The 27,918-nt window shown below is 37.4% G+C and overlaps 1 protein-coding gene and 1 non-coding gene across 4 annotated transcripts in view; both read left to right on the top strand.

The window, feature by feature from the left end:
* The first annotated feature begins 5,368 nt into the window (after positions 1 to 5,368).
* The window catches only part of LOC127446326 (protein Shroom2-like), a 75,943-nt gene continuing 53,393 nt past the window's right edge, over positions 5,369 to 27,918 (top strand). For all 3 annotated transcript variants that reach the window (XM_051707146.1, XM_051707145.1, XM_051707144.1), the window contains exon 1: positions 5,369 to 6,338. In XM_051707146.1, the coding sequence (XP_051563106.1) occupies positions 6,126 to 6,338 (213 nt within the window). In that variant the 5' untranslated portion in view covers positions 5,369 to 6,125. The remainder of the gene's footprint in view (positions 6,339 to 27,918) is intronic.
* trnag-ucc (transfer RNA glycine (anticodon UCC)) lies at positions 6,709 to 6,780 on the top strand. Its single transcript has one exon. It is a non-coding gene; the product is annotated as a tRNA-Gly (tRNA).

Below are 27,918 nucleotides of genomic sequence, written 5' to 3'. Positions count from 1 at the left end.
CTGTATATATATATATATATATATATATATATATATATATATATATATATATATATACAGTATGTACAAAGGATACAGTAACTCCAGCCGGAGCTTCGCTGAAGCACCACTTTGATCAACGAGTGTCAGGACCAATTCACTGAGATCGTCTTTGATGGCGATGTGGAGAACTCTTCACCGGAACACACAGGGGAGTGACGAGTCATCCTGTTTGTGTCTTGCCGAGAAGTTCCATCCACTGTAAGTGTATCTCGATGGTGAAGCAGAGAGGGTTCCAAGATGAAGATGAAGTTGGCAGTCTTGAAGGAATAAAATTCTGAAGAAATGGTGACTGAGCGCCCTCTTATATAGGCCATCTGCGCTCCTGAAGGGGCTCAGGCACCATTGCCAATCAGAGGATTGTATAAGGGTTTCAGCAAGGTCGAGCAGAAGGACACTCCCCATAGTGCTTACAGCAATGTCGAGTAGACTGAAACGAAAGGGAACTATTATCAGGCTAATCTAAATCAAACTTTGCCTTCAAATGGCTTACAAAGCCATCAATTTGTATGTGAGGACAAAGGACTCGGGCGCAGATGCAAAGTTCAGGTAAGAGAACAACCACCAAGATCAACCTAGCATGATCATTTGCATGAGCTTGCACATGTAAATGTAAAAATCTTGTATTTACAGTTATTTGTATATTTGCATTTGTATTGCATTAATGCATTGCAAAGCAATCTACTGTTTGTGTTTTATTTTATTCTTGCTGATTACATTTCTATGATGCATTTACTGTAAATAGCATTTTAAGCGTAATTTACTTGACTCATTAACATAAAAAAGAAATTAAAGTCTTGTTTAATTAAGCAAATTAAACAATAGAAAAGTGAGATGTCCCCCTCTCTTAGTTCAAGCAATTTGATAGCATAGAGAAGTCCTTCATTTGGAATGGTAAACATCCCAGATTGCATTTTAATAAGTTACATAGGCCGATTGACAAAGGAGAGCTAGGCCTACCCAAGATTTTGTTTTATTACTATGCGTTCAGTCTCAGACATTTAGCTCATTGGTCACTTCCACCTGAGAGAGCCCCTCCCTTGTTTGTTATTGAACAGGCAGTTCTTGCCCCTCTTTCGCTATTACAAAGCATCTCTATCAAACTAATCGGAAAAGTTAAGTTACACCCCGTTATTTCGCATTTACACTCGGTATGGACTAAAGTGTCCAGATTGTTTAAAATGGACACTTATTTAATGTTGCCTCGAGCATATGGCAGAACCCAAGATTATGTATTGGCAAGTCCCCTTTCTGCTGGCCAGAGTGGATCGTGAGGGGGGTTGCTACACTCGGTGACCTATATGAAAGTGGAGTGTTGAAATCGTTTGAAAACTTGGTCCAACATTTTGGGATCCTCAGACCTCAGTTTTATAGGTATTTACAATTGCGCCACCTGCTTTGTACTATTTTTGGGAGTAGCACACACCCCCCTAAGGAGGCAGATGCTTTGGGAGAGGTGACTGCGGCTTTTGGAAAAGGTCATGAGGCATCAGTGTACTACTTCCTGTTAATTCAGAGTCTTGGGGATGGAGCCTTAACTTCTCTCAAGAGAGTATGGGAGAAAGATTTCAACTTGGCATTGGAGGAAGGGGTGTGGGCTAAGAGTCTTAAAAACATTAAGTCTGTATCTAGAGATGCAAGGGTGCGTCTTATACAATTCAAAATTTTGCATAAATTTTATTGGACCCCCTCTAGACTGTTTAGGCTTGGTCTTAAAGACACACCCACCTGCTGGAGATGCCAGTCGGAGGATGGAGACATGGCCCATGTTTTTTGGTGGTGTGTCGAGATCCAGAAATTCTGGTCAAAGGTTCAGGTTAAATGTTGTGTGTGTGTGTGTGTGTGTGTGTGTGTGTGTGTGATATATATATATATATATATATATATATATATATGTTTCTTGTTATTCTAAGATTTAATAAAAAATGTTAGTTACAAAAAAAAAGAAAGACAGGAAGCTTAAGTTAAGTTTTACAAACTTTCCAAAGCAATTATAGTCATATGCAGATTACATTAAGGGTGTCATCGTACCACAATTTCTAGCACTCTGGTAGGTCAACTACTTCAAACATTTTAACATATTACAAATATGGACTGCTTCCATCTTCGTGCAAACAATAATTGTTAGCCACAACATGAATCGAGGTCCCATCCTTGGTTGAGACAAACTTATTATCAGATATCAGAGGTTAGATATCAGTTATGGCTACTCCTTATTTCTTTACGTCAAAGGGGTAACAAGGAGAGCAATTAAAATCCTTGGAAGTTGTTTTTGACTATGGCAAAGTATCCACCCCTTCATTATAATGTAGGCTAAACAGTAAGGCATACACATATAAAGTGGTACTATAAGTGGTTTCCTCTGTCAAGCATACAGGATCATCTTACCTTAGGATTGCTTGTCTTGCAAAAATGTTGATGATTTTTCTCTGTATCAATCCAAATTTAATCTCTGTCCCTTAGCAAGAACAAAGAAATCCACATAACATTTGTGAGAATACATTATTCTTCAATAAGTACATAATGTTGCATTTACAGTGAAAGTATGGTAAAAAGTTTCCAAGACTGTGTCCTTCATATGAAAGGAAAAAAGTTACAAATTTTGGACATAAAAATGCTGTTGTTAAAGAGATGTATGCTTGTTTGTTATTTTAGGAGAATTAATTGAATGTGACATAGACATCCATAAAAAAAATACAAAATAAAAAAACGGTCTCCTGTCTCCTCACCAGTGTGCACCCCATAGAATGTCTATGGGACCGCTGCATTATGCACTTTGTTGATAACCTTGTAGGCTCACCTTGGTAGAAGGGCTGTTGTGCCGAAATCTGCCCGCCAGATTCTGACTCCCCACTACCTGATTGGCCCTTATCCCTAAAACCCAACACTACACCCACCCCTAACACTAAGCTTATTGGTCCCTACCCCTATAGCCCATCCCTACACCTAACCCTAATCATAAGGATACTAGGGAGTCAAAATTAGGCACTACACTGGTGCTACGATTTCCGAGGCAAGAGGCAACCATCCAACTGTGCCAACCCTTTTCGCCATTCGTCTAGTTCAGTTAACACACATGCTATAGAGAAGGGCATGGTCAGTAGCATCAGAGACATCACAGCAAAGATAAAACATTCTTGATGGCCTTCCTCTCCTTTTCCTCATCTTCCTCATCCCTCACTTTCCAAATTTATCAAGTATTTTAAAGTAAATGTTGTTCTAATTTAAGAAAGAGACTGATAAAATAAAGAGGCATTGAAGATTTACAAATGGTGTAAAGCAACCTGTTTAATCTGAATTTTCTCAATGTCCTGATTATGTAAATCTCTAGTTCAAGCAAATAAAGCAGTGAGGCATTTACAAAAGAAGTAGTTGGGGCCAGTCCATAAACATTTAAATACTCACTGTTTCACAAGTATTGCCACAAGACGTAAACATTATGCATGTTAACATGATTCAGTGTGATACTATCACTTACGAACCTTTTCTGTGTACATTTATATCCAATTTTACAACTTTGTTGCCATGATGTAACACTTTAAACCCTGTAATCCCTGTAATTAAGTAGGCTGCCGAATAAACGATGATTTAAACAACTTTACAACTCAAATAAAGCACAAGTTTTAGCAGAAGAACTAATGTAAGTGCATTTATAAACTTATAAGCTTCACATTTCTGCGATACGCGTGTGTGTGTGTATATATACATATATATATGTATATATATACACACACACACACTGGCAGCCAAAAGTTTGGAATAATGTACAGATTTTAATCTTAAGGAAAGAAATTGGTACTTTTATTCACCAAAGTGGCATTCAACTGATCTCAATATATAGTCAGGACAAAAATAATGTGAAAAATTACTATTACAATTTTATTTATTTATTTTTTTTATTTTTTATTTTTTATAACTTCTTAAACTACTTCAAAGAGTTCTCACCAAAAAAATCCTCCACACAGCTTTGCAGATCTTTGGCATTCTAGCTGTCAGTTTGTCCAGATACTCAGGTGACATTTCACCTCACACTTCCTGTAGCACTTGCCATAGATGTGGCTGTCTTGTTGGGCACTTCTCACGCACCTTACAGTCTAGCTGATCCCACAAAAGCTCAATGAGGTTAAGATCCATAACACTCTTTTCCAATTATCTGTTGTCCAATGTCTGTGTTTCTTTGCCCACTCTAACCTTTTCTTTTTCAAAGGTGGCTTTTTCTTTGCAATTCTTCCCATAAGGCCTGCACCCCTGAGTCTTCTCTTTACTTTTGAACATGAAACTGGTGTTGAGCAGGTAGAATTCAATGAAGCTGTCAGCTGAGGACATGTGAGGCATCTATTTCTCAAACTAGAGACACTGATGTACTTATCCTCTTGTTTAGTTGTACATCTGGCCTTCAACATCTCTTTCTGTCCTTGTTAGAGCCAGTTGTCCTTTGTCTTTGAAGACTGTAGTGTACACCTTTGTATGAAATCTTCAGTTTTTTGGTAATTTCAAGCATTGTATAGCCTTCATTCCTCAAAACAATGATTGACTGACGAGTTTCTAGAGAAAGCTGTTTCTTTTTTACAGTTTTTGACCTAATATTGACCTTAAGACATGCCAGTTTATTGCATACTGTGGCAACTCAAAAACAAACACAAAGACAATGTTAAGCTTCATTTAACGAACCAAATAGTTTTCAACTGTGTTTGATATAATGGTGATTTTCTAGAACCAAATTAGTAATTTAGCATGATTACTCAAGGATAAGGTGTTGGAGTGATGGCTGCTGGAAATGGGGCCCGTCTGGATTTGATCAAAAATGACTTTTTTCAAATAGTGATGGTGCTGTTTTTTTTACATCAGTAATGTTCTGACTATACTTTGTGATCAGTTGAATGCCACTTTGTTGAATTAAAATACCAATATCCTTCCGTAACAGCAAAATCTGTACATTATTCCAAACTTATGCCACCAAAAGTTTTTTTTTTTTTTTTTAAATAAGAGGTTGACTTTACATTGATCATGATGACCAATAAAATATGTCATTTGTATACTTTGAAGATTTTTTTATGAAATTTTAGGGAGAAGAAATGATAGTTTTCCCTTATATTTGTAATTTAGTAAAAGTACAAATTCCCAAAATAATACTTAATGAAGTACATTGACGATGATTTTTTTTTTTTTTTTTTTTTTTTTTTTACAATTCCTTTTAAATGAGTGTGGCTACACATAGTGAACAGCAGAGGTCACTTCTGCTCCTCTCATGTGATTTGATGACCAGTAACGCACAGGTAGATGAGTCTCTCCCCCTCTTGTCAACCACAATAACCCAAAAGATCAGCCTTCTGCTATCCATCATTTCAGCCTTTGTGCCTAATCACATAGCTCTTTCTGCGTTAGGATAAAAATTATTAGGGATTTTTATTTTTGAGTTCGTACAGCATTCGGAAAACTTTTAATGTGGCTCGGGGAAGAGATGTAAAGTGCGGTGTTGATCCACTTGTTGATTGAATTAGACTCGCGGTTAGCTGACTAGCTCCACCGGCACACACATTTAAACCAGGACTGGACAAACGTAACCTTCAGCACGAACACAGCGAAACTTGAATGATTTATCTCTAATTGGGGTTTACGAGTTCTTCACTCATCGCAATTATGTTTTTAAATAATTATTATGAATTACTCGTTTCGGTGGCGAGAGAAACTTAAGCTGAATCCTCTAGTCTAGCTAATGCTAACTTAATAAAAGGGGTCAGGTAAAACAACCGTCAACAGACACAAGTAACATCTCTGACCATCGCGGACGTTTTTCAACAGTGCAAATCTAAATATATAAGTTCGGAAGTTTGTTTTAGAAATTTAAATTGCGTTTTATTTAATGCTGTTTTTAAATGATGGACAGAGCGTCGCCTGTAGACTTTAACCAGAGAAGATGATGAGCTGTGAACCCATTGCTTTTAATGTTCTTATGGAATAACACTAACAGAGTTATACTTTTTGGACAAGTTGAAGATTATGTAGGATTTTGACTAGGAATCTACCCAGGTTTTATTCGATTAAAACATAAGCCATATTCTGCTTTTTGAGACACAGTGTATGAAATGGACACAATCAACCAACATCCTTTAGACTCTGGGTTTGCTGAACGAGATCACAGGATCATTTACAGTTCAGAAAGATCTGGGAGCTTTGATGAACATCATGGTAATGGCGAGGCATGGAAACTGGTGGATGTGACCCTCTCTGGGGGAGCACCATGGGGTTTTACCCTCAGAGGTGGACTGGAGCATGGAGAACCTCTTCTTATAACCAAGGTAAATAATCAGCCTTTTCTACATGTTGGAAATAGTTTGCTTTATATGTCTAACTGAAGTTTTGAGACCGAATAATGGCCAGAGTTAGCCTATTTGTATAGTTCATGTTTTGAAATAGTATTGTACAATTCTCGTTAAAAAGTACACTATTTGCTATCATTCGAAGTCATATAAAGGGCTTATAGCTACTGTATATTTCCTAATATATATATTGTTGTACTAATAAATCAGTTGAAAAGTAACTTAACTACTTTGAAGTAATTCAGCTGTTAGATCCAGTGTCCAATGCTTTAACATTCTCGTTATACCTTTTTCCTTTCTCCCTCTCAGAAAGGGTGGTTTTCCTAACTCATTCTGTTTGACTCGTCGAGCGTTGGTGGTATAGTGGTTAGCATAGCTGCCTTCCAAGCAGTTGACCCGGGTTCGATTCCCGGCCAACGCAATAATGTTTTTCTTCAAAGTGTCTAAACTGAATTTCTCTCCTGAGATCAATCATGTCTCGTATTGTATATAGGGAACTTGATAATTGTTTAGCTGAAGGAACTGGTCAAAAAAATCATATTCAATCATGTCTTATATTGTATTTAGGGAACTTGATTATTGTTTAGCAGAAGGAACTGGTCTAAAAAAAATCCCACAGCCTTCTCACTGAGACTTTCAAAAGTAACCTTTTACTCATGCAAGTCAGCATCCTGAGCCGACTGAGTACTGCAAATCCATTCCACTGATAAAACACTTTTGTCGAGGATTTAGCTCAACAATCGGATGGCTAATCGGTATTGGCCAACTTAAATGTAGGCATGTGTCATGCCAAGAATGGACTTTCTCTAAAATAACTGCAGCTGCAACCGGTATCTGCCTCAGACTAGGTTTATAAAATATCATTTAAAACTTTTCATTTTCTCCCTTTCTTAGTTCAGCAGTTTAGTATGGCCTTGTCAGAAAAAGTTGCTTTAGTCACATAGCTTAGGGTACACAACAAATGTGGGTGATTCAAAGCACATGCTGATAAGCTAGCAAGTTAGATATACTACACAGAGGAGAGCTGCCAAAGACTTCAGTCTAATCTGAGCCATCAAATATCACTTGTTTAGTTGAGAGATGTAGATTTTTCAGCTGAATTTCACTTGGGGCATTAGAACATTTAGTGTTATTGGTAGTTTGTTTGTTTAGGGTATTTCAATCTGCTCTTGAGCTGTGTACCCTTAGGGTTAGTACTCCCAAATAGGCTATTAAGCTGTCATTGGTTTGTTGACAGTACAAAGAGTATATTATGTCACGGGACACATTATACAGCATTTTATAGTATATAAAGAACACTCTAAAATAAAAGAGAGCACACTTATTGGCATTGTCATTTAAAACCTATTTTGTAAGAATTTAAAAGGAAAACCGAAACTTGACTCAGCACATTGACCACAGTGACAGAAACTATGCAAATGGATGGAATGCTTAAGTTACACAGGTCTCTTGTGATTTGCTATTATTTAAAACATAAATCCTCTTAAGTGGTTTAATACAGTTGTTCTGAACCTTTTCAGACCAAGTAACATATCTGATCTAATCAGACCATCCAAGTACTCTAATAGAAAATCTTCATGACCAGTAGAGCCAGTATGGACTCTAAATTAAGTTTGTAATGTGGAGCCAAACACTTTTATAAAGACATTAGATGCTTTCACACACACACACACACACACACAGCCTTTTCCAGAAATTTTACAGAAATTTTAAGTTTAGAGGTTTGAAAATTCTGGTAAATTTAGCACTGGCTATTTCCCTGAATGAGAAGATTTAACATTACCTGAAAAGTTTAGTTTTGATGCTACGTGTAAACAAAGTTGTAAGATTAACGGTTTGAGCATGTACGAGATCAGAACGCGCTGATGCAAGACGGAGATGATTCAGTTTCTTTGAAGTCAAAAAAATATCATCAAATTGGAAAAATGTGAAATTATTCCATTTAGTCATAGGATTTAAAAATATTTGATATTTTAGAGCCGACTATAGAGTTATTCTCGTAGTGTATGATGCTCCATGACTCAAATCTGAAGTCATATAGTGAGCAGCCAAAGGAAATTGACCGCACGCAGCCACGACACAGGACCATGATGAAATAGACATGGTGAACAAGTGCTCAACGTGGAGAAAACATTTAATGCCACTCACGTCCAACTCGTATCGCAGTCTCTGTCTTTCCACTCAAGACCGCACACAAAAGCGCTCGGCCCATTTCTTTTGTGACTCGGAACAGATGAGCAGCATCATCAACAGCAGCAGTCTTATACATCCATGTTTGTTTACATCTGTCAAGTGTCTTCTATAACGGGGGAGTGTGTTTCCACTTAAGTTTGGGATCAGATCGAATTGACAGACGGAGTGATCCTCTGTCATTTAGTGTGTGATGCCCAGACATTTAGTTGGTAAGTGTGTGTTACCTAGTAGCCTATTTTTAGATTCTGTTCAGATTTTAGAAGAGCTGTAGTGTAATCCAGCCTAAAAACGCTTCTCTTCAACAGAGCGGATGTACACCAATCAGCCACAACATTAAAACCACCAGCCTAATATTGTGTAGGTCCCCCTCGTGCAGCCAAAACAGCGCCAACCCGCATCTCAGAATAGAATTCTGAGATTCTATTCTTCTCACCCCAATTGTACAGAGCGGTTATCTGAGTTCCCGAAGACTTTGTCAGTTCAAACCAGTCTGGACATTCTCTGTTGACCTCTCTCATTAGCAATGCACTTCCATCTACGGAACTGCCCCTCAGTGGATGTTTTTTTGTTTTTGGCACCATTCAGAGTAAATTCTAGACACTGTTGTGCGTGAAAATCCCAGGAGATCAGCAGTTACAGAAATGCTCAAACCAGCCCATCTGGCACCAACAATTGTGGTGAGAAGAATATCATCTCAGAATGCTATTCTGAGATGCTGGTTGGTGCTTTTTTGGTCGCACAAGGGAGACCTACACAATATTAGGCAGGTGGTTTTAATGTTGTGGCTGATCGGTGTAGAAATACAACAATCCCACCAATATCTGCCTCAGAACAGATGCCACTTATTGAGAAAGCAGTCCCAATGCAGACTTATAATGACAAGTTTTAAACATCAAAATTCTTTGGTAGATGCAAACTTCCATAATGGCCAATGTGGTATCTTTATGGTTGTGGAAATGGCAGTTTGGCCTCTTGCACTGTAGTTCTTTAGAAAGTCATTGGATGACCGAAACTTTTTGTGTGATTTCCTTGTTAATTATCAACTCTGAAGGACCTTGCAGATAAATTTGGTTGAGTTGCTCTTACTTTCAGTGGAGAATTTGCCTGATGTTGTCCATGAATTGCATGATTCTTAGCTATACTTTGCTCAGTCTAGCTATTCAGCATGATTAATAGGGCAGAACTTTACTGTGCCTAAAATTCTGGTAACCACCCTTACATACTCTGTGTGACTTTGAGAAGTGAAATTCCTGCCATCGCTGAGGTCTTTAAGGAGCTAAAACTTTAAGTTGGATCATTTCATGGAAGACTTGTTAGCACGCAGTCTTTCATAGGATGGTTTGGAGACTGCAAGTCTGAGTGGATCTGTGTTTTTTCACATCTTTGGAAGTTATTCATCAGGAAACATTTAGGTGTGCCCCGCAGACACTGTCACGCTTCAGGAGCTGGTGAGAGTGGTTACTAAAGCTTTTTACCCCCCTCGTTGAGTCATTTAAAGTCATTTGTTGTTTCTAATGGATCATATGATGGCAAAAATTACCGTAAATTAACCTTTGCGCCGGTTTTTAGTAGGCTTGGGATCTATGCCGTTTTTACGTATTGATAATCAAAATATTTTCCCATTGACTATCGATATCTGTCTGGATTTTTTCAGATATAAACAGTGCTGCTCATTGCACAATAGTCTTATCAAACATATTTCTCAACAAAACTTTGGTAAAGTGGGTTAATTAAAGTGGGTCGTGCACTGGATGGGTCTGGCGGACGACATGGCACGTTCTAAAATTGAAACAATTATTTTCTATGAAGGTACACACACACACACACACACCACTGGCTCGCAGTCTCCAGATGCTGTTCAGTGTTTCCCACAGGATTTTGTGAGGTTGGTGGGTGGACTTTGGACCCTCTAAAAATGTCACACCCCACAAAGCATAAATGAGACGGAGTTTAACGCAGTTCACAAATGGTCAAAACACAAAATCGACTAGAGCATACATTTGAGCCGGGGCTCGACATTAAGCATTGTCATGTGCTTGTCCTCTGGACAAGTAAATTAGTCATTCACTTGTCCGAGTAAAAAAAAGTACTTGTCCAGAGAGGAAAAAAAGGACATTTAAGTTACATGCTCAAGTAATATGTCAAAGTTTATGTTGTATATTTTACTAAAATTATGACCGATGCCCAACCTAATAGTGTACCTATGCAATCAACTCAATTCTCTGAGACAGAAATGGAAACTGCACTGGGTAGGAGAGGAGGCTATTATCATATGATAATTATTTTATGCTATGTATGGTAGTCAAATAAAGAAATCCATTGCCACCATTAACAGCAGGGATGCTCATAGTTTTAGAGATCTACTTTTTCATCATGTTATTGCAGCAAGATCTACCATGTACAATATAGGCTATACATTATCACAATACCAAAATTTCAGTAGTTTGTACTTTGTAGTGAAATTTGACTATTCTCAATACCAGATTCAAAACCACAACAAATAATAACACTTTTTTTTTACAGCTTTAAAAGTTTTTAATAGCAGTAGGCTATCAAGTATTCAAGGAAACATTCAGAATGAAATGCAACATAAAACTACAACTGGTCTTTACTGTATGACTATAATACCTTTTTAAAGCTACTAAAGTTACTCAGTCAAGAGCAGTGAGTGTTTTCTTGTTATGGTTGTTTGATTATTATACTGACACACTAGACAGCAGCAGGTCTATTAGCTTACATTTATACTTACAAGTCCGACATTTTAATACAAATCCACTTTTTTCCCCCACAGTTTATGTTCACTTTAGACATCAAATTCAAATCACTTTATTGTCACTCAACCATATACACAAGTGCAGCAGTGGGTGAAAGTCTTGGGTGCAGTTCCAAACAACATAGAAGTCATGACAGTGATGAGACATACTGTATACCAATTTACAATAAACATCAGATTTACACAACATAATTTACATATCTAATATACACATAATTACACACAACACAATATATAAATAATAATATACAATACACACAATATAGAATACACATACACACTATAGAATACACAGTATACAATAAAAAAAAAAAAATAGGATATATATATAATATACAGTAGGTTGTATTGTGCTGTATTGACATTCAGGCTGTCGGCTGATAGTCAGATGCCAGTGTGTTGTTAAGAGAGAATATAATTTATGACAGTCCAGTGTGAGATTAATAAAGTGCAGTGATGATGTATATTGATCGTGAGAGATCATGAGTTCAAAAGTCTGATTGCTTGGGGGAAGAAGCTGTCATGTAGTCTGCTGGTGTGGGTCCTGATGCTGTGATACCACCTGCCTGATGGTAGCAGTGAGAACAGCCCATGGCTCTGGTGGCTGGAGTCTCTGATGATCCTCTGAGCTTTTTTCACACTCCGCCTGGTATAGATGTCCTGGAGGGAGGGAAGCTCACCTCCCATGTTGTCTGGCAGTTTGCACCACCCTTTGCAGGGCTTTGCATTTGAGGGCAGTGCTGTTGCCGTACCAGGCGGTGATGCAGCCAGTCAGGAAGCTCTCTACAGTGCTGGTGTAGAACCGTGTGAGGATGTGGTGGTTCATTCCAAACTTCCTCAGCCGTCTCAGGAAGAAGAGGCGCTGGTGGGCCTTCTTCACAACGGCCTCAGTGTGGACGGACCACGTGAGTTCCTCAGTGATGTGGACACCAAGGAACTTGAAACTGCTGCCTCTTTCCACTGGTGCTCCATTGATAGTGATGGGGCTGTGTTCTCTGTCTTTTCTCCTGAAGTCCACCACAAGCTCCTTGGTCTTACTAATGTTGAGGGAGAGGTTGTGCTCCTGACACAAGCATGTCAGAGTGTGCACCTCCTCTCTGTTTCATCATTGTCAGTGATCAGACCTACCACCATCGTATCATCAGCAAACTTAATGAAGGCACTGGAGCTGTGTGTTGCCACACAGTCGTGTGTACAGGGAATACAGGAGTGGGCTGAGAACACAGCCCTGTAGGGCTCCAGTGTTGAGGGTTAGTGATGAGATGTTGCTGCCCATTCTAACCACCTGGTGTCCAGGATCCAGCTGCACAGCGAGCTGTTTAAGTCCAGAGCCCTGAGTTTCACATCAAGCTTTCTGAGCTGTAGTCTACAAACAGCATTCTCACATATGTGTTCCTTTTTTCCAGGTGGGAGAGATCAGTGTGTAGTGTAGATGCAATGGCATCATCAGTGGAGCGGTTGTTGTGGTAAGCAAACTGCAGTGAGTCCAGTGAGGCAGGCAGCACAGAGCAGATGTAATCTCTGATTAGTCTCTCAAAGCATTTGCTGATGATGGGGGTCAGAGCAACAGGACGCCAGTCATTTAAGCAAGTGATTTTGGATTGCTTTGATACAGGCACAATGGTGGACGTTTTAAAGCATGTGGGGACCACAGACAAGGAGAGGGAAAGGTTGAAAATGTCCGTAAAAACACCAGCCAGTTGGTTCATGCATGCTTTGATGACGCAGCCCGGAATGCCGTCTGGACCCGCGGCTTTACGGATATTCACCCGTCGGAAGGATCGTGTTACATCCGCTACAGAGACTGAGAGTGAACTAACCTATTTAGCTTCGGCCACGAGATCTCTCTGTGAGGGCGGTATTCTGTGGTTACATGAATACCTCACCAAGACGGGCATTTTGGTGGAGTTTTTAAATGTATTTGACCGTTCAGGTGCGCATTAGTGCGAGCGTTTTCAGAACACATGCGTATGTTCAACACACACACAAACACTGCCTGTCAATCAAACAGGGTGCAGCTGCTACTAGATCGCTAGCGAATTATAAAATTATGTGCTCTTGATTACTTTCAACAGAAGAATAAGAATATGAACTTTTTAATAAGTGACACAAGCCTAAGCTATCACAAATATAGCTGGTTATTTTTTTTTGTTATTAACATTTTAATCAGTCTGCTTGTCCGGTCGGGCAAGTAAAATTCTCTTTCACTTGCCTCTTCAAAAATTCACTTGTCCTGGACAAGCGTTAATGTCGAGTCCCTGTGAGCCATCAAAGAAATGAAGCAATAGTGGTTACCTCTGTTGAACTTGCTCCTTAGATGCTAAAAATAGTTATGTTGTCAGAGCCGCTGGTAATAACGTTAACGTTAGATAATTGGTTCCAGTGCGTGTGTGTGAGCATGCGCACGTACAGGGGGTGGGGGCTGACTAACTGACTGGGAGTGAGAGATGCTTTGTCGAAGCAACGGCACAAAACACAACGTTAGAGAACTTTTATGTTATTATGAGAAGTGTAAAAATATTTTTGGTTCATTATGAAACTGTGGCGGAACAAATTAGACTGTGGCGGCCGCCAGGTAAATAATCGGAAACACTGCTTCGAAAATTCTGCAGTGCCACAGAGCTCAACTTGCATAGTTTCCCATTAAATTCGACCCAAATCATTAACAAATGACAACGATTATTTGCTCTAGCCATCACTATGATATATTTTTTATATGTGCCTTTCATATAGCCAACACAATTTATTTTCAGTCTTTTTGTGGTTTTACCGCTTGAATGAAAGACCTATTCAGTGCTATATACAGGGAAATTGCATAGTAAACATCGCCATTTCTAATCATTCAGTTTGCACACTTACATTTATACACTAACCTGCAAACTCATCAAAGTCAGTTTGTTAATTCTTGAAGACGTACAAAAACCTTTGTCAATTTGGATTGCCATCAGCTTGTTGTGTGTGTGATATCTGCCTTGTCTATGCCACGACCGGCTTCAGTAAATGTTATGTCGACCCCTTGTGGTCTCCCAAAGCGATTACGTCAGACTACATTGAATGGAATGCAACTGGCAGTGAATTGAAAGCACACAAATTGGGCTTCTAATTTAAATGTTGGCTGATGTTAATATATCAGTGCCTCAAAAATGTATCAATAAAATAACATGCTGGTCAATAATCGATATATTGATATTTTATGACATCCCTATCCCTATTTTATTTAAGTGTAGTCGATTACGCTTTTATCAAGGTTTCTTGATGGAACAGGGACTTTGTTGAATAGGGACTAAAACGGTTAAATGTGGCTTTTCTCTTTTTAGTGGAACATAAGCATGTTCTTTGATCCTAAAGGAAACCCCAGCATTACACATTTCTTTGCCTAATTGCATGTTGTGGATGTAGCCTTTCATGACATGCTGAAGACCTTGTTAACAACTATACAGTATATCATTGTAAACATGCATGGTTAATCCAGATACAAATATTAGAGGTAAAAAGTTAATTTCTCAGTTGTTTCCAAGTGTACACTGAATTGTTTTTAGATATGATGCATTAATACAGATTTAATGCTGCCGGTTTCTGACTGAGAAGGAGATCTATAATTAAAATGTATTTATCCATTAAAGTTAATTTTTTTATTTAGGCCTTTGTGATAATGATGGGTAGGTTTTAGATGGCCTATTACAGCTAAAGAGCCAAGAGCAGTGAGTCTGTGCTCCATTTTGTTGTGCCCCAATGTTGGTTATTAAATCAGTATAAAGTTGATTCAGGACTTTATTCGCTCCAGAAGAACATGGTCTGTGCATGCACTCTCTGCGGGTACACCAAAGTAAAAAATTTAAATATTTCAGCCCACATAAGGTGACATTTTGTCCAAATGTGCATGTGTGTGTGCATGCAGATATTTATTAGATATTTTTGGGGATATAATTAATATTAAGAATTCATTTATAGAAAAGACATAATTTTATGTAAGCTACTGTGAACTATGCTTTTTATGATTTCTATGCAAAAAATTCTCCCACATGAGGAAAAAAATGTATTAGCTTATTTTTGCTTACTTTGATCAAATTGAATAGCTTAGTTGTACTTATTTTGGAACGTTATAAACGGTTGTTTTATTTCTTTCTAACCAGTTACCATTTGAAAAGTAGGCTGCGAAACGCCGGAACCTAAATGAGAAAAACAAATTCTGCTCAAAACAAACTTAAATGGAAACATTTCCATTTAGTCCCTGGTGTTGAATCTTTTTGCCAAGTTTGCTTGCTTGCTGCTATTATGGCATTCACTGGATAGCTAAACAAAGCTATCTTTTACCTCACCAACCTCAGAGAAATGGAAACCTTATAAAACACAAACCCCATCATGTCTTCACAATGGGTTTTCACAATGGTCATGTTCCCACCTTGTTTGCAAATATTTTACAAGGCCAGTGTGTCAATGGCACACAAACATTTTGAGAGAGGTCACTGCCATTCTGCATTTATTGATTATGGTTATCTCTTGTTTATTGGACATTTGTCACATACAAATGTCTGTTGACATCTCCACATGGCACTTAACAAGCTTGGAGTACGAAATAAGTACTATATATATATAGCATTTTAAAGGTGAATATATACATGTGCAGTTTAGGCCTATTTTCCCCTGGCCATCATATAGTCATCTTTTCCATTTTCTAGAACCTTTTGTTCTTTTGTTGATTAAGTTAATAATAATATTTGATAGGTACTGTACTGCATTCCCTTGCAGAAAGCCTCAGTAACATACTGTTCTCTTTTAAGTGTTTTATCTTCAACTGGATGTGTAAACAGATAGATATACTTTATCGATCCTCATGAGGAAATTCAGCACAGAATCCAATACCTCTGGATCAACCTAAGCTGAAGTTCCTTGTTCAAGGGTACAATGGTGGAATTGCTTTCTTGGGAACTCTGTTTCGGCTGAAGTTTTCGCTACCTTGGGATTGAACCTGCATTACCAGTCCAAGCCTTAACCAAAAGCCTAAACAATAATACCACATTATTAGAGGTGTAGTGCACTTCCTGTTATTGATATCAATTCTTTACTTTTCACATTTTGCTTATGCAGAAGACCTAGCATATGGAGATGTTGGGAATTGAACCCAGAACCTTATACATGGCTTTCTCAGCCACTGACCTGCATCCACTTTTATGTAGGTAAATTGTTACCACATCATACATACAGTGAATGTGATCAGACAATGACATAAGTGAGTTCCTGGTTATTCATGGAACATTGGTGTTTTTGTCCCAAACTTGCTGTTCTAGTAGATGTGCCATAGACAAAACAAACTAATGACCTTTATCAAGTATGACCTAAAGCTGTTTCCAAGTAAAGGCAAATAGAGTTTGGAGCACTAATCTTCAGTTGTTTTCCAAATATTAAGTAATCTATAAAACTACACAAATAAAGGCCAGTTATAAACATGGGCTGTGCCCTGCTTTGCATTGTTAAATTAAATGAACGAATTAAATAAAAATGTGTTATTACGTAACCTTAATGTTCATACTTATTAAAAACTTCAATTTGCATTAAACTTTTCTTCTATTTATCAAATCAAAAGTGAACCATTATGAACTCCTGTTGTGCAAGAGCATTAGCCAAAAAAACATGCACAGATGCACAAAAAATGAAAAATACCTTTTTGTAAAAGTATATAATCTGGATTAGGGTTCGACCCATATGTTTTTTTTCAGGGCCGATAACGATTATTAGTAGCCTAATCAAGGAGACCGGTAATCAATATTTGGGGCCGATATACATTTGCAGTAAAAATTAACATTTAAAATTATTAGTCAAAAAGTGTCTTAAGAACTGGGCAGGAATGAGGACATTGTGGCCCAAAGACAACTGAAGTAGTGGACTATGGGGGATATTCTACCGTTTATATATACATAGGAAAGATACTGTATTGGGGTTCAGGGGTAACCCCTGAGAGCGAATATATTTAAAAGTCTTAATGAACCATTTTTATATTTTCCTTAAAATGCAAATCTACTCAAAACAAACAAACAATGTACATCTTAATAGTGCAGTTTAAAAATACTGTTTGCTATAGTTAAGTATAAATGGACTGACTATCAAATAATGGAAATGTTTTTCATAAGCAGAGAACTCGTAATTTCAAAGTTTTGATTGTCTGTCTTGCCATTCATGCCAGAGATGATGTTATCTCTGATTAATTAATTCAAAATTTAAATGGATGTCTAGGTTTATTTTCAATAAGCTCAAAACATGTTGATTAATAAAGCTAATTTTAGATGGGGGAAAAAAATTGTCTCTAGTCTAAAGGCGCACCACCATAAATTGTCCTTTCACAAACCCTGCTTAGCTGAACCATCGGAGTCATTCGGACCGCGGTCCGCTAATTGGTGACTACTGGCATTGAGAGTTGTGATGTTTATTGTAACTTCAGTATCTGATTCTTACCTTTGAAAACAGCTTGTCCTCTTAGTATTGCATCTTTCTCTCGCTGCTTTCCCACCTCTCCTCCACAAATACGGAGTAAAGTGTTGATTGGCCATACTTGTGACATATAACCAATCAAATAATACTGTGGGTGGGACATTGAGCCAGACTACAAGCAGTAAGTAACCTTTCAGTGAGAGATGGTGGCATCACAGCCAGTGGAGTGCATTTTAAAAATGATCTGCAATCAGATTAGACAAAATAAACGATAATTAGAAAAATTATAAATAACAGCCGATAATTGGTCGACCCCTAATCTGGACGCATTTGGCTTACTGTACTAGGATTTGACATGCAAATTCTTATCCTGCATTTCGAATGGCTATTTGAATTGGGTCACAGTGCTAGTGAAGTTTTCTGTGATCAGATCATTTTAGAGATTTTGTTAAAACTGTTCAACAATTTTTCTGTTATTTCTTACAGAGATAAGGCTGATAGATGTTGTACTGGTCTTTGTGAAAGCACACATTTCATGCTCATGGGCTGGATTTTATCCAAACCTCTGGGCATGTAACAAGTGACGGACATCTGTTAATGATGTGACAATTATATGTTGACAAGTGTTAAACAAGAACTTCAAAAGATCTAGCTTATAAACTGTATGTTCCTTTACGTTTATATTAAGCCCATTTAGAATGTCACAGACACTTTACAAAAGCAATAAAAGATGAAAGCTGACTGAAAAATGCAACACAAAGGATCTAATGCACACAAGGTAGTACAATTGAGGGTTTAGACATTGCAGAAAAGACTTCACTGCTACAGAAATTAATGTGAAAGGTTGGAATTTAGTTATATTGTCAGTTAATAGACTGACTGTAGGGTGCTGTTTTTGAAACAAATTATTTATTATTTTATTAGCTCTTCCCTCATATTTAGCAGTGTTTGTAAGGTATTTATTTTTTGCCTTTTTGTATGTTTTATTGGATTGTCTCACTACATTCTCTGAGATTCCTGAGGCAAACTGGCAGTGCCAGGAACAGCACAGGAATGTTGGAGATTTGTTTGATTATCCAAATGTAGTAAATTATCTTTGACAGCCTGAAGCCCATTGGACTTGCATGATACAGCATCTGGGATACATTTATATTGAATTAGATGAACCTGGTCAAGTTAAAACTTTCACTCTGCCTTTGATTCTTTCTAGTGAAGAATGAGAACATTCTGTGGTCTCACATACTGTATTTCTTCATATCATTTCTGGTAAAAAGTGATGTCATTGTTACTTTTTTGGCAACAAGCTATCTGTATACTTTGAGAATCTGCCTTTCTAGGTTGCGTTTACCTTTGTGCTTAATTTCCCTGGAAGAAATGTGGCCATTTTGATTTGAACTACTTGTTCATATAGTTCCGATTCTGAAACTAATGAGCTGCCTCGCTGTCTACTGACTGCATAGGCATCTGTCTTTTAAAGTTGGTTGTAATCAAAAATTACATTCAAAGGTTTTTGCAAAATGACGTCAATGGGTTTGCAGGTTGGTGTATGAAAGAAACAGTGACGTTTATTATGCAATTTCTCTATATGTAGCCTAGGCTTTAGACAAGCTGTCAAACCACAAGAAGACAAAGTTGTTACAAAAATCATCTAGCCTAGGCTAAAGTCAGATATGTTTGTCCCTTGAAAAAGATTTGGGTCGAATTGAATAAACTATTTGAGTGATACTCGGTGGCACGGTAGATTTTCAAGCAACTCCTGAAGTTGTAGCTGGGTGCGGCTGACGGATGGCATCCGCCTGATGCGTCCATTGTGCAACTCTCTTAAGGCAACATCCTAACTGAAAATAAACCTCATAAGAATCAGCGCGCATAAATACCCAGAAAATGTCGCCGATCTGAAACACCATTCACAAATTTCCACACATTCTCCTCCCCTTGCTTGTTTGTTAAATATTTTAGCTAATTTGATAATTCTCTCAGCAGCCATTAAGACTGAAGTCTGAACTCGATTTAACATATTTTATGTGTTTAAATCCATTCTGCTGATTCCGTCTGGGCCTCTTCATAAGTTCATTAATATTCTTGTCACAACGTAATGCTTGCTAGCCCCAGTCATTTGCGCACTTTCTACACTGCATGCAGTAGCAATGTTTCGTTTGTAAACGGATCTGTCTTTTTTTTAACGAATCTTTTAAGTGAACAAATCGTTCACCTCCATACAATGACTCCTATTTCTCATTCACTGATGTCTCTCTCTGTTACGAAGCCAGTGAGCTCTAGTTTGAAGCACAAGACTTCTTTGGTGGCTTTTCATGCCCATAAAGACTGACTATAGCGCGAGCCAATAGCATTTGAGTGCGGGCTGTGAAGGAAAATTTCATTGGTTTGAGCCACTGAACAAATACGCCCCCTCACTGAACATGCAAGGATGAGGATCTGTTGACCGACTGAAGGAGAGGAGGTGGTACTGTATGTTGTTCGTTTACTTTGATAATCTGATTCAACAAAGAGGGAAAGTGGCTGGATGAATTATGAGTAAAAGTGACTGATAACATTACAATAAAATCAAGATGTTATTGAATCACTTATTAATTATTTTTAGGGTAATATTGTTGTCTATTACAAAATGATAGCTATGCTTTTTTCATTTGTGGGGAAAATGCTTAAGATGCTTGAACACTGTTGATTTGTTGAAGTATAATTAGACTTGTTTTGGTTGTCTGCTTAATCAGTGGTTTAATGACTCACACAAAACACATAAAAGATGTTTAACCAACAACTGGTTAAGGTGTGACTTTACAAAAATTGTCACTGAATAAATCAGTAGACATCTGAATGACAGTCAGAGAAACATAATTTACACTTAATTCACTCCACTAAATAAATGTGACATTTATTGTAGTAGGGTTTTATAGTGTTTGATATAATTTTAAACTGTAGAATTTGTGAAATTATTGATTCATGTTCTATAATTTTTGTTAATAAATGGAGAACAAAAAGGAAGTATTAGGACAGATAAATCGTACTGCCAATAAAGTGACAGTTACAATTAGGGTTGCAGCGGTATACTGGTTTCACGGTATACCACGGTATGAAAATTGACAGTTTTAATGCCATGTACATTTGCTTGTCTACGGTATTGGAAAAAAAAATGCAACCGGACGGAGAATCTCACCTGTGCGTGCGCATCTCCTTTCCTCCTCGAATGCCTGTCAGACTCGTCAACTTGTGCCACACACACACATGCAGCGGAGAATGTCAGAGAGAGGCGAGGTGGGGGGGTCTGACATAAGTGAGTGTGTGTGAGTTAAAGCAGTGTATCTCAACTGGTGGGTCGCAGGTCTATTCGGACTGGGTCGCGGACAGCAGGGAAAGAACAATGACATGGTTCTCCCATTGAAGGTATTTCGGCGGTCGCCCAAGTGATAGCCTATTTAGGACTGCCGAGGCAGATTTAATGATAATCTCGCAATCAGTTAAAGGCTTCTCATCAGCACTTTCGCACGAGTGTAACGGAACCAGCTCGCGATCATGATCTACTCTTCTCTCTGGCACACGCGTGCAACAACCAGGCTTCCCTCGATATTGCGGAATGCAGACCTCAAAACTGATGTGACCAATTTCAGTTCTAGTGAGACTTTTCTAGTTTAAAGCGTTACGGAGGAAGTCAAATTGAACCTCTCAAACAGGAGGCAGCCCTGACATGCCAAACAGCACTGAGGATGGAAAAGAGCAACACTGTGCTATGCCCTAATGTTTTTTTTTTTTTTTTCCATTATACATCATCACCTTTAAAAAATAGTTTCACGATTTTACATGAGTAAAAGTAACTATGTATGTGTGTGTGTAATATATATATATATATATATATATATATATATATATATATATATATATATATATATATTATTTATAGTTTCTTATGAAATAATCTAAAGGTAGAATCTATTAGACCTCATTTTATATCAACAGTGGCAGTTGTAGTTAAAGTTTCAAGATGTGTTTCAGCTAGTACTTATTTTTCCATAAATACTATAATTTGTTATTATTATTACTATATTTAAGACTAGCTACACTGACCTAACCATGGTAATGAGGAGCCTTTCCTCCTGTGTAATATGTTCTGTTTGAATTATGTTTGAAATTAGGCAACAAACGGGATAATAATGGGCTCATATAAGTAAATATGCTCTTCAATTTTTGAAAGGGGGAGAGAAAACTTCCTGTTGCTTTTGTTGTTGACATCAACAACAAAAATAATGTCACTTGATGCATGTCCTTGTACTTGAAAACCATGAACAAAACTATGCAACATAAAAGGAAATGCGACCCAGGATACATTAAAGACAGGTTATGTTTTTACTATGGTGGGTCGCCACTTGATTTCCAATGTAAAATCTGGTCCTGAAGCAAAACCAGTTGAGAACCACTGAGTTAAAGGTACAGACAGGAGCAGTCTGGCTGTGCTGTCGTGCACCTACAGTATATGTTAACTGTTAATAATCATAGTTATTACTGATAACAAGTTAAACCCACTGCATGGACCCTTTTCACACGTCCGCCGTGCCATGAAGCAGAAGTCGTTATAGTTGGTTAAACTTGAATGGCAGTGAATGGGGACCACAGCAAAATAAATTTTTGCTTATCCATTTACTTTATAAGCTCACACAGCTGATGTTATTTTTCATTTAGTAGTTAATTTAACATGCTATGCTAACATGTAAACTAACATGCTTTAGTTATATAACATGTTATAGTTACATGCAGTTTTATTTTATCATGTTTATAATTCGGTTTTTTTTATTATAATTCTGTTAGCTTTCTTATTTATTCTATGTATTTTATTTTTTTTCAAAAGAGAGACTTTTTTTTTACACATACATCCATTAAAAAAAAATGGTTTCAATTATAATAAAGCGTTTGTTCATCCAAAAAAAACCAAAAAAAAAAAAACCTCTGTTTTCACTCCTTTAAGGGTCATTGTAACTGATAATAATAATTGTGTAATACTGTATACCGTGATACCGTGAAACCGTGATATTTTCTGAGATGGTTAACGTACCGTGAAAATCTCATATCGTTGCAACCCTAGTTACTATAACTTTACAAATGTTTATTATAGAAAATGACAATATTCTGAATTAATATTAGCTGGTTAGCTTAAATTGTGTAAAAACACAGTTTCAAAATACCATCTAAGCAACAGAATGGAATACACTAAATATGCACATCTTGTAGTGTCATGGGGGGTTGAGCCCCCCTAACATTGAAATCCTAGAATCGCCCCAGGTTTATATTATCTGTTTGTATTTATGTTTTGTAAAAATAGTGCAAGTAATTTATTTGCGTTGAGGCATTTCATTATTTGACAATTAATATTACAGCTATCTGGGCTTCCAGAGCGCTTCAAGTGTCAAATGCTCCCAGTAAATGAACACACAGATAATAAGGCGAACATGAATAACCCATCTAAAAGGATTGTAATGTAATTTTAAGCTATTCCTCCACCGATGCATGTAATTACGGGTCCGGCGTTGTGGGCTCATGGGCATGCATAACAGCACCGCTGCTGAAAAAAATCCTAAGGGAAACACTGTAAAGGCTGATTTATACTTCTGTATCAAACCTATGCCGTAGGTTACGCATAGCTACTGCGGTTACAGCGTAGCCTGACGTGCACCTCTTCAAAACTAACTGCATGTCGCATAGACACAACAACAGCTGTGAATGGTCTGCTTTGTTACCAGGGACCTCCCTCAGCATGACAAGAAATTATCTTTGGTAGCGTCACATTTTCTTCAAGATTATTTTATCTATGCATCCATGTCCACTGATCAGTGATCGTGTCACATTGTATTTGGACCCGTTTCGTTTTTTGTGAGCATCTGCTGTTTTTATATTCTGTTTTATATGAACAAACGAAAACATGATAAAGACATCTATTTATGTCTAATAAACTGTTCTTTTTTTCTCGGGTCTTTTACTCTCTATACAGTATATCAGGTATATGAGTGAAACAATATTTGCCATATTCTACTCATGAACTTTCCGATCTGTATGATGTTTTGACCGTATGTTTGACTGTATGGTGTAAATAATTATATTTCACAAGTTAAGAAAACAGAGCACTTCTAATTTGTCAGCAGATAAAAAAAAATAAATAAAAAAAAACACCTGTTAAAGAGTTGGTTATTTTGTCTAAATGCATAGTAAAGAGGTTAAGCTTTAAAATTACACCCTTTGTGTGTTGGTCAAGCAAGCAGTTATTGATTCATTTGATTCATTTTTTTCAGCATGGAGTGTCAAAGTATGCCACATTATGTATTTATTATTATTTAGGCGAGTCAAAAGCAATCATACAGTATATTTATTTTTTTTAACTCGTTTTTAAAATGTCAATAATTTAATAAATACTTTTGAATACACAAATACCATTGCATTGCCTTGGTTTATTAAATGTACAGTTATTTCAGAAAATTTATGGCATTTTTGTCTTAATACAACAGCATTTTGGCTGTGTACTCACAAAACAAGGCAGACACACCAACGCAGAACTATAAATGCAAATCAACGCGTTGGCCACTACGTAGAGCATACGCCGTAGGTTCAAAGCAGAAGTATAAACCGGCCTTACATGACCAATTTGGAACACTCTACATGTGCATCAAGCAAGCAGTATTCACACAAACAGGTACAGGATACTTGACTCCTGTTGCAAAATATTACATTTTTATTGGGTTATTATTTTTCGGTATTGAATGAATTAGTATATTCTAATCTGCAATTCTGTTGCTTTGTTCGCCATCTTGGATGAATGTTTTCACTTAGCTCATCGCAATGCATTCTTTAACCATAATCCTACGTTAAGAGTTGTATTCAGGGTCCAAAATGAACTTTTTAGCCAAAAAGTAGATTAATAAATTTACCAGCCAGTCAGATTTCTTGCCGGCCAATATTTTTTATTTTATTGCATTTTTCAAGTGGATTTGACTGACATGAGAGACAAATAAACAATAATGTACACTTGTTTAAAAGTGAACTGCTTTTTTAAAGAATTATTTTTTCCTGTAAATCCAGATATTTTTTTAAATTATTGCCTACTTTTTACAATAAAACTAAATGTGTATTTTAAACTACATGTTGTCATACAAACAACCAGTAGGCAACTGAGTCTCATGAGCCTTAAGTAAACATAAGTAACAGTTCTTGGTTTATTTAGAAGTCAATTAATTCAGTCATCTCCGACTTATGCATAAGTCTTGTTGATTCACTAAAAAGAGCATGCTCAAGAGTTTTTCTTTAAGAAATCAGACAGCACTGGTAGCACTGTAGTTGTTGATTCTCTCAAAAGAACCAGCTCAAAAGAGTCATTTGTTTGAGAAAGTATTACACTGATCACGCATTATCTTTCGTGCTGTAAATTTAAAAGAACCAGTTCAAAGGAGTCATTTGTTTGGGAATCAGACTACACCGGTCGTGCTTTGTTTCACTGTCTGAATATTTTATTCTGTTTTCTGCCCACATTGCCAGAAGGCTGCAGGTTCAAGAACCGTTAACGGAACCGAATGTCAGAGATGTAATGCTATTATAAACTGAGAATTGATGTGTGTATGGTGGTGGATAATTAAAACCTACTTGCAAATCCACTCGAAATCCGAGAGTGGCCTTCCCTTCTTTACAATGGCATGAACGGTCATGAACATTGCCTTCATCTTGCTTCTAGATTTACTGCTAACTGAGGTTATTGATGTACAGCGAGAATCTATCTAAGGTTCTTTCTTTCTAAACACCTGTGACCTTGCTGACTGTAGGCCAAAAGAAGCCCCCTTGAGGACAAAACCGGAACATGTTACATTTCTGTGGCGGGTAACACTGCGTAATTCACCTGTAAAATAGAAAATGTACCCGTATTTGGCACTTGCCGGTTGTTAAATTCGGACCCTGGTTGTATTTGTGCATCCTTATGCAAATTGCTTGAGCCAACAAGGTTTTGGGGGTTTTATTAAGTCGATTTTTTTTTAGCATATGTGGTAGGGGTTGCACGACTACTGATGTTTAATAGTCGACTATTTGAGTCCATTAGTCTAGTCGAATTTGAGAGTGGGGCAGAAATTCCACTCCCCTACCCACTGAATTTTACAGTATACAATAGAAAGATCTACGTTCGCTACAATGGACCCTTTTCACAGACCTGTTATGATGCGTTTCCACCGCCTTTAAAAACTTAAATGTAGCACATTTTAAAAAATTTTTTTTTATATTTCCAATTTTAAAAATATTTAGTGTAAATGTATAACATTGTACTTTGTATTAAATTACCCTGGAATATGTTTTAAAAAACCACAGCTGCTGAGGGAGTGACAGAAAATTTGGCCTGCTTCTCTCTTCTTAATGCTGTTAACCAGCGCTGTATAGTTGTATCGTCTTTTGCAAAGCTGTGAAAGCATAATCGTTGATTTGTTTTCTTCTGCTGTTGGAGCAAATGGATAAGCAAAAATTTTATTTGCTGTGGTCCCCATTCACCGCCATTCAAGTTTAACCAACTATGACGACTTCCGCTTCATGGCACGGCGGACGTGTGAAAAGGGTCCATGTAGTGGGTTTAACTTGTTATCAGTAATTTAAAAGTTAGCAACATTAGATAACCAGCCAGGCTGTGTCTGGGGTACTATAGGTTGCCAAGGAAACGTGTGTTTGTAGTTTGACACCTGAGGGTAAAATTGAGCGATAGTCTTAGCATTGTTTTCTGTGTGAACGGAGCAAATGGAAAAAACTTTAATCGTTAGCCTGTGTTATCTTCTCGTAAGCACCTTTTCGTTATAAATGTGCAACAATAGGTTGGTATACATCGAGCTGTAACTTAGCTAAAAGTTAACATAAATGTCTGAACACATTTAGATTAACCTGGACTACCTGGCGGTTCCCCTTATTTTTGCAGCCACTTGTACAGATGATTACAAATGGACATGGGATCTAGAGCACAGGATGGGGATGTGTATTGTCATCGTCACCGAAACACGTTCTTGAAGGAGAGAACAGCAACCAGGTCAATGTCCAAACACACAAAGTTGTGATGATTATGTTGAGAATAACTAACTAGAGCTAGCAAGTATGTGTCAACTTTATCAAAGTTCATTTGAGCCACTTTGCTCTTTCAGTGCAGAATCATTGGCCTCCACACTCGCTGACAAGTTTTCAAAACGTAGGATGGAAGGGAAAGTCATTTATATTCATGAGTAAATCAATAAATGATTAAACGATTCCTTAATATTCATCAGGAAATTGCTACCTGATTGGTCAGAGAAACTATAATCCGACCCCCAAACCTAACCCTAACAAATCAGTTAGAGCTTTCTTCATTAATATGAACGTGTCTTCCTTTGCCATCCTGTGTTACAGAAATCCTTCCCCCGCTGCATTTCCTACAGACGTGTTTTGTAAATTACGTGGAAAGCGACTAGTTGACTTCAGACTGATAGGGTCGACTACATTAAAGTCCCCTAGTATGTGTGGGTGGGATGTTTCTAATGTGGGGTTCACACAACTCTGTTTGTTTTATTCCTTGTTTTTGATGGTACATGGCTGTAAATTCATTAAAACTGTTATAGAGTATACATGAAATAAGAAAGCTTATTTGTTTTTACCTTATTTAAACCGTACATTTATACCGAAAAATGGAACTAATTAAAATTCCTCTCATACTGTTCATTTGCCAAAGGTCTTCATAGCATTTATTTAAAATCCTCTGTTTCAATAAACCCAAATAATCCTGTTACACACCATGTGCACTCTCCATGTAGCCTTTCACATACCACTCTACTGTATTTGTTTTTCATTAGAGTGTTCTCTCATGGCACAAAGGGCAGCAATTTATCGAGCACTAGTAAACCTAATTGCAGACAACAGCGTTCATCAGTTGGCATGTCATGCCCCAACTCGTTTTGAGCAAACTGACTGTGAGGATCTCTTCACCTACATAATAAAAGACATCATTGCCAAAGTCAGTTAATGATAGTCTTTTTTTGAGGAGTGGCAAATAAAAGGGAGTAACAAGTAGACTAAACCAGCATTCATTAGTAAGTTTCAAAAGAGCTTATCTTATAACTGAACAATGCATGCCCATTCACGTTCAAGATAATGAATACCTGGTAAATGTATTTAACCTCA

The sequence above is a fragment of the Myxocyprinus asiaticus genome, chromosome 9 (assembly GCF_019703515.2).
Source record: "Myxocyprinus asiaticus isolate MX2 ecotype Aquarium Trade chromosome 9, UBuf_Myxa_2, whole genome shotgun sequence".
Classification (NCBI taxonomy): Eukaryota; Metazoa; Chordata; class Actinopteri; order Cypriniformes; family Catostomidae; genus Myxocyprinus; species Myxocyprinus asiaticus.
Note: the sequence above shows the minus strand (reverse complement) of the source record. Positions and strands in the feature narration are given on the sequence as shown.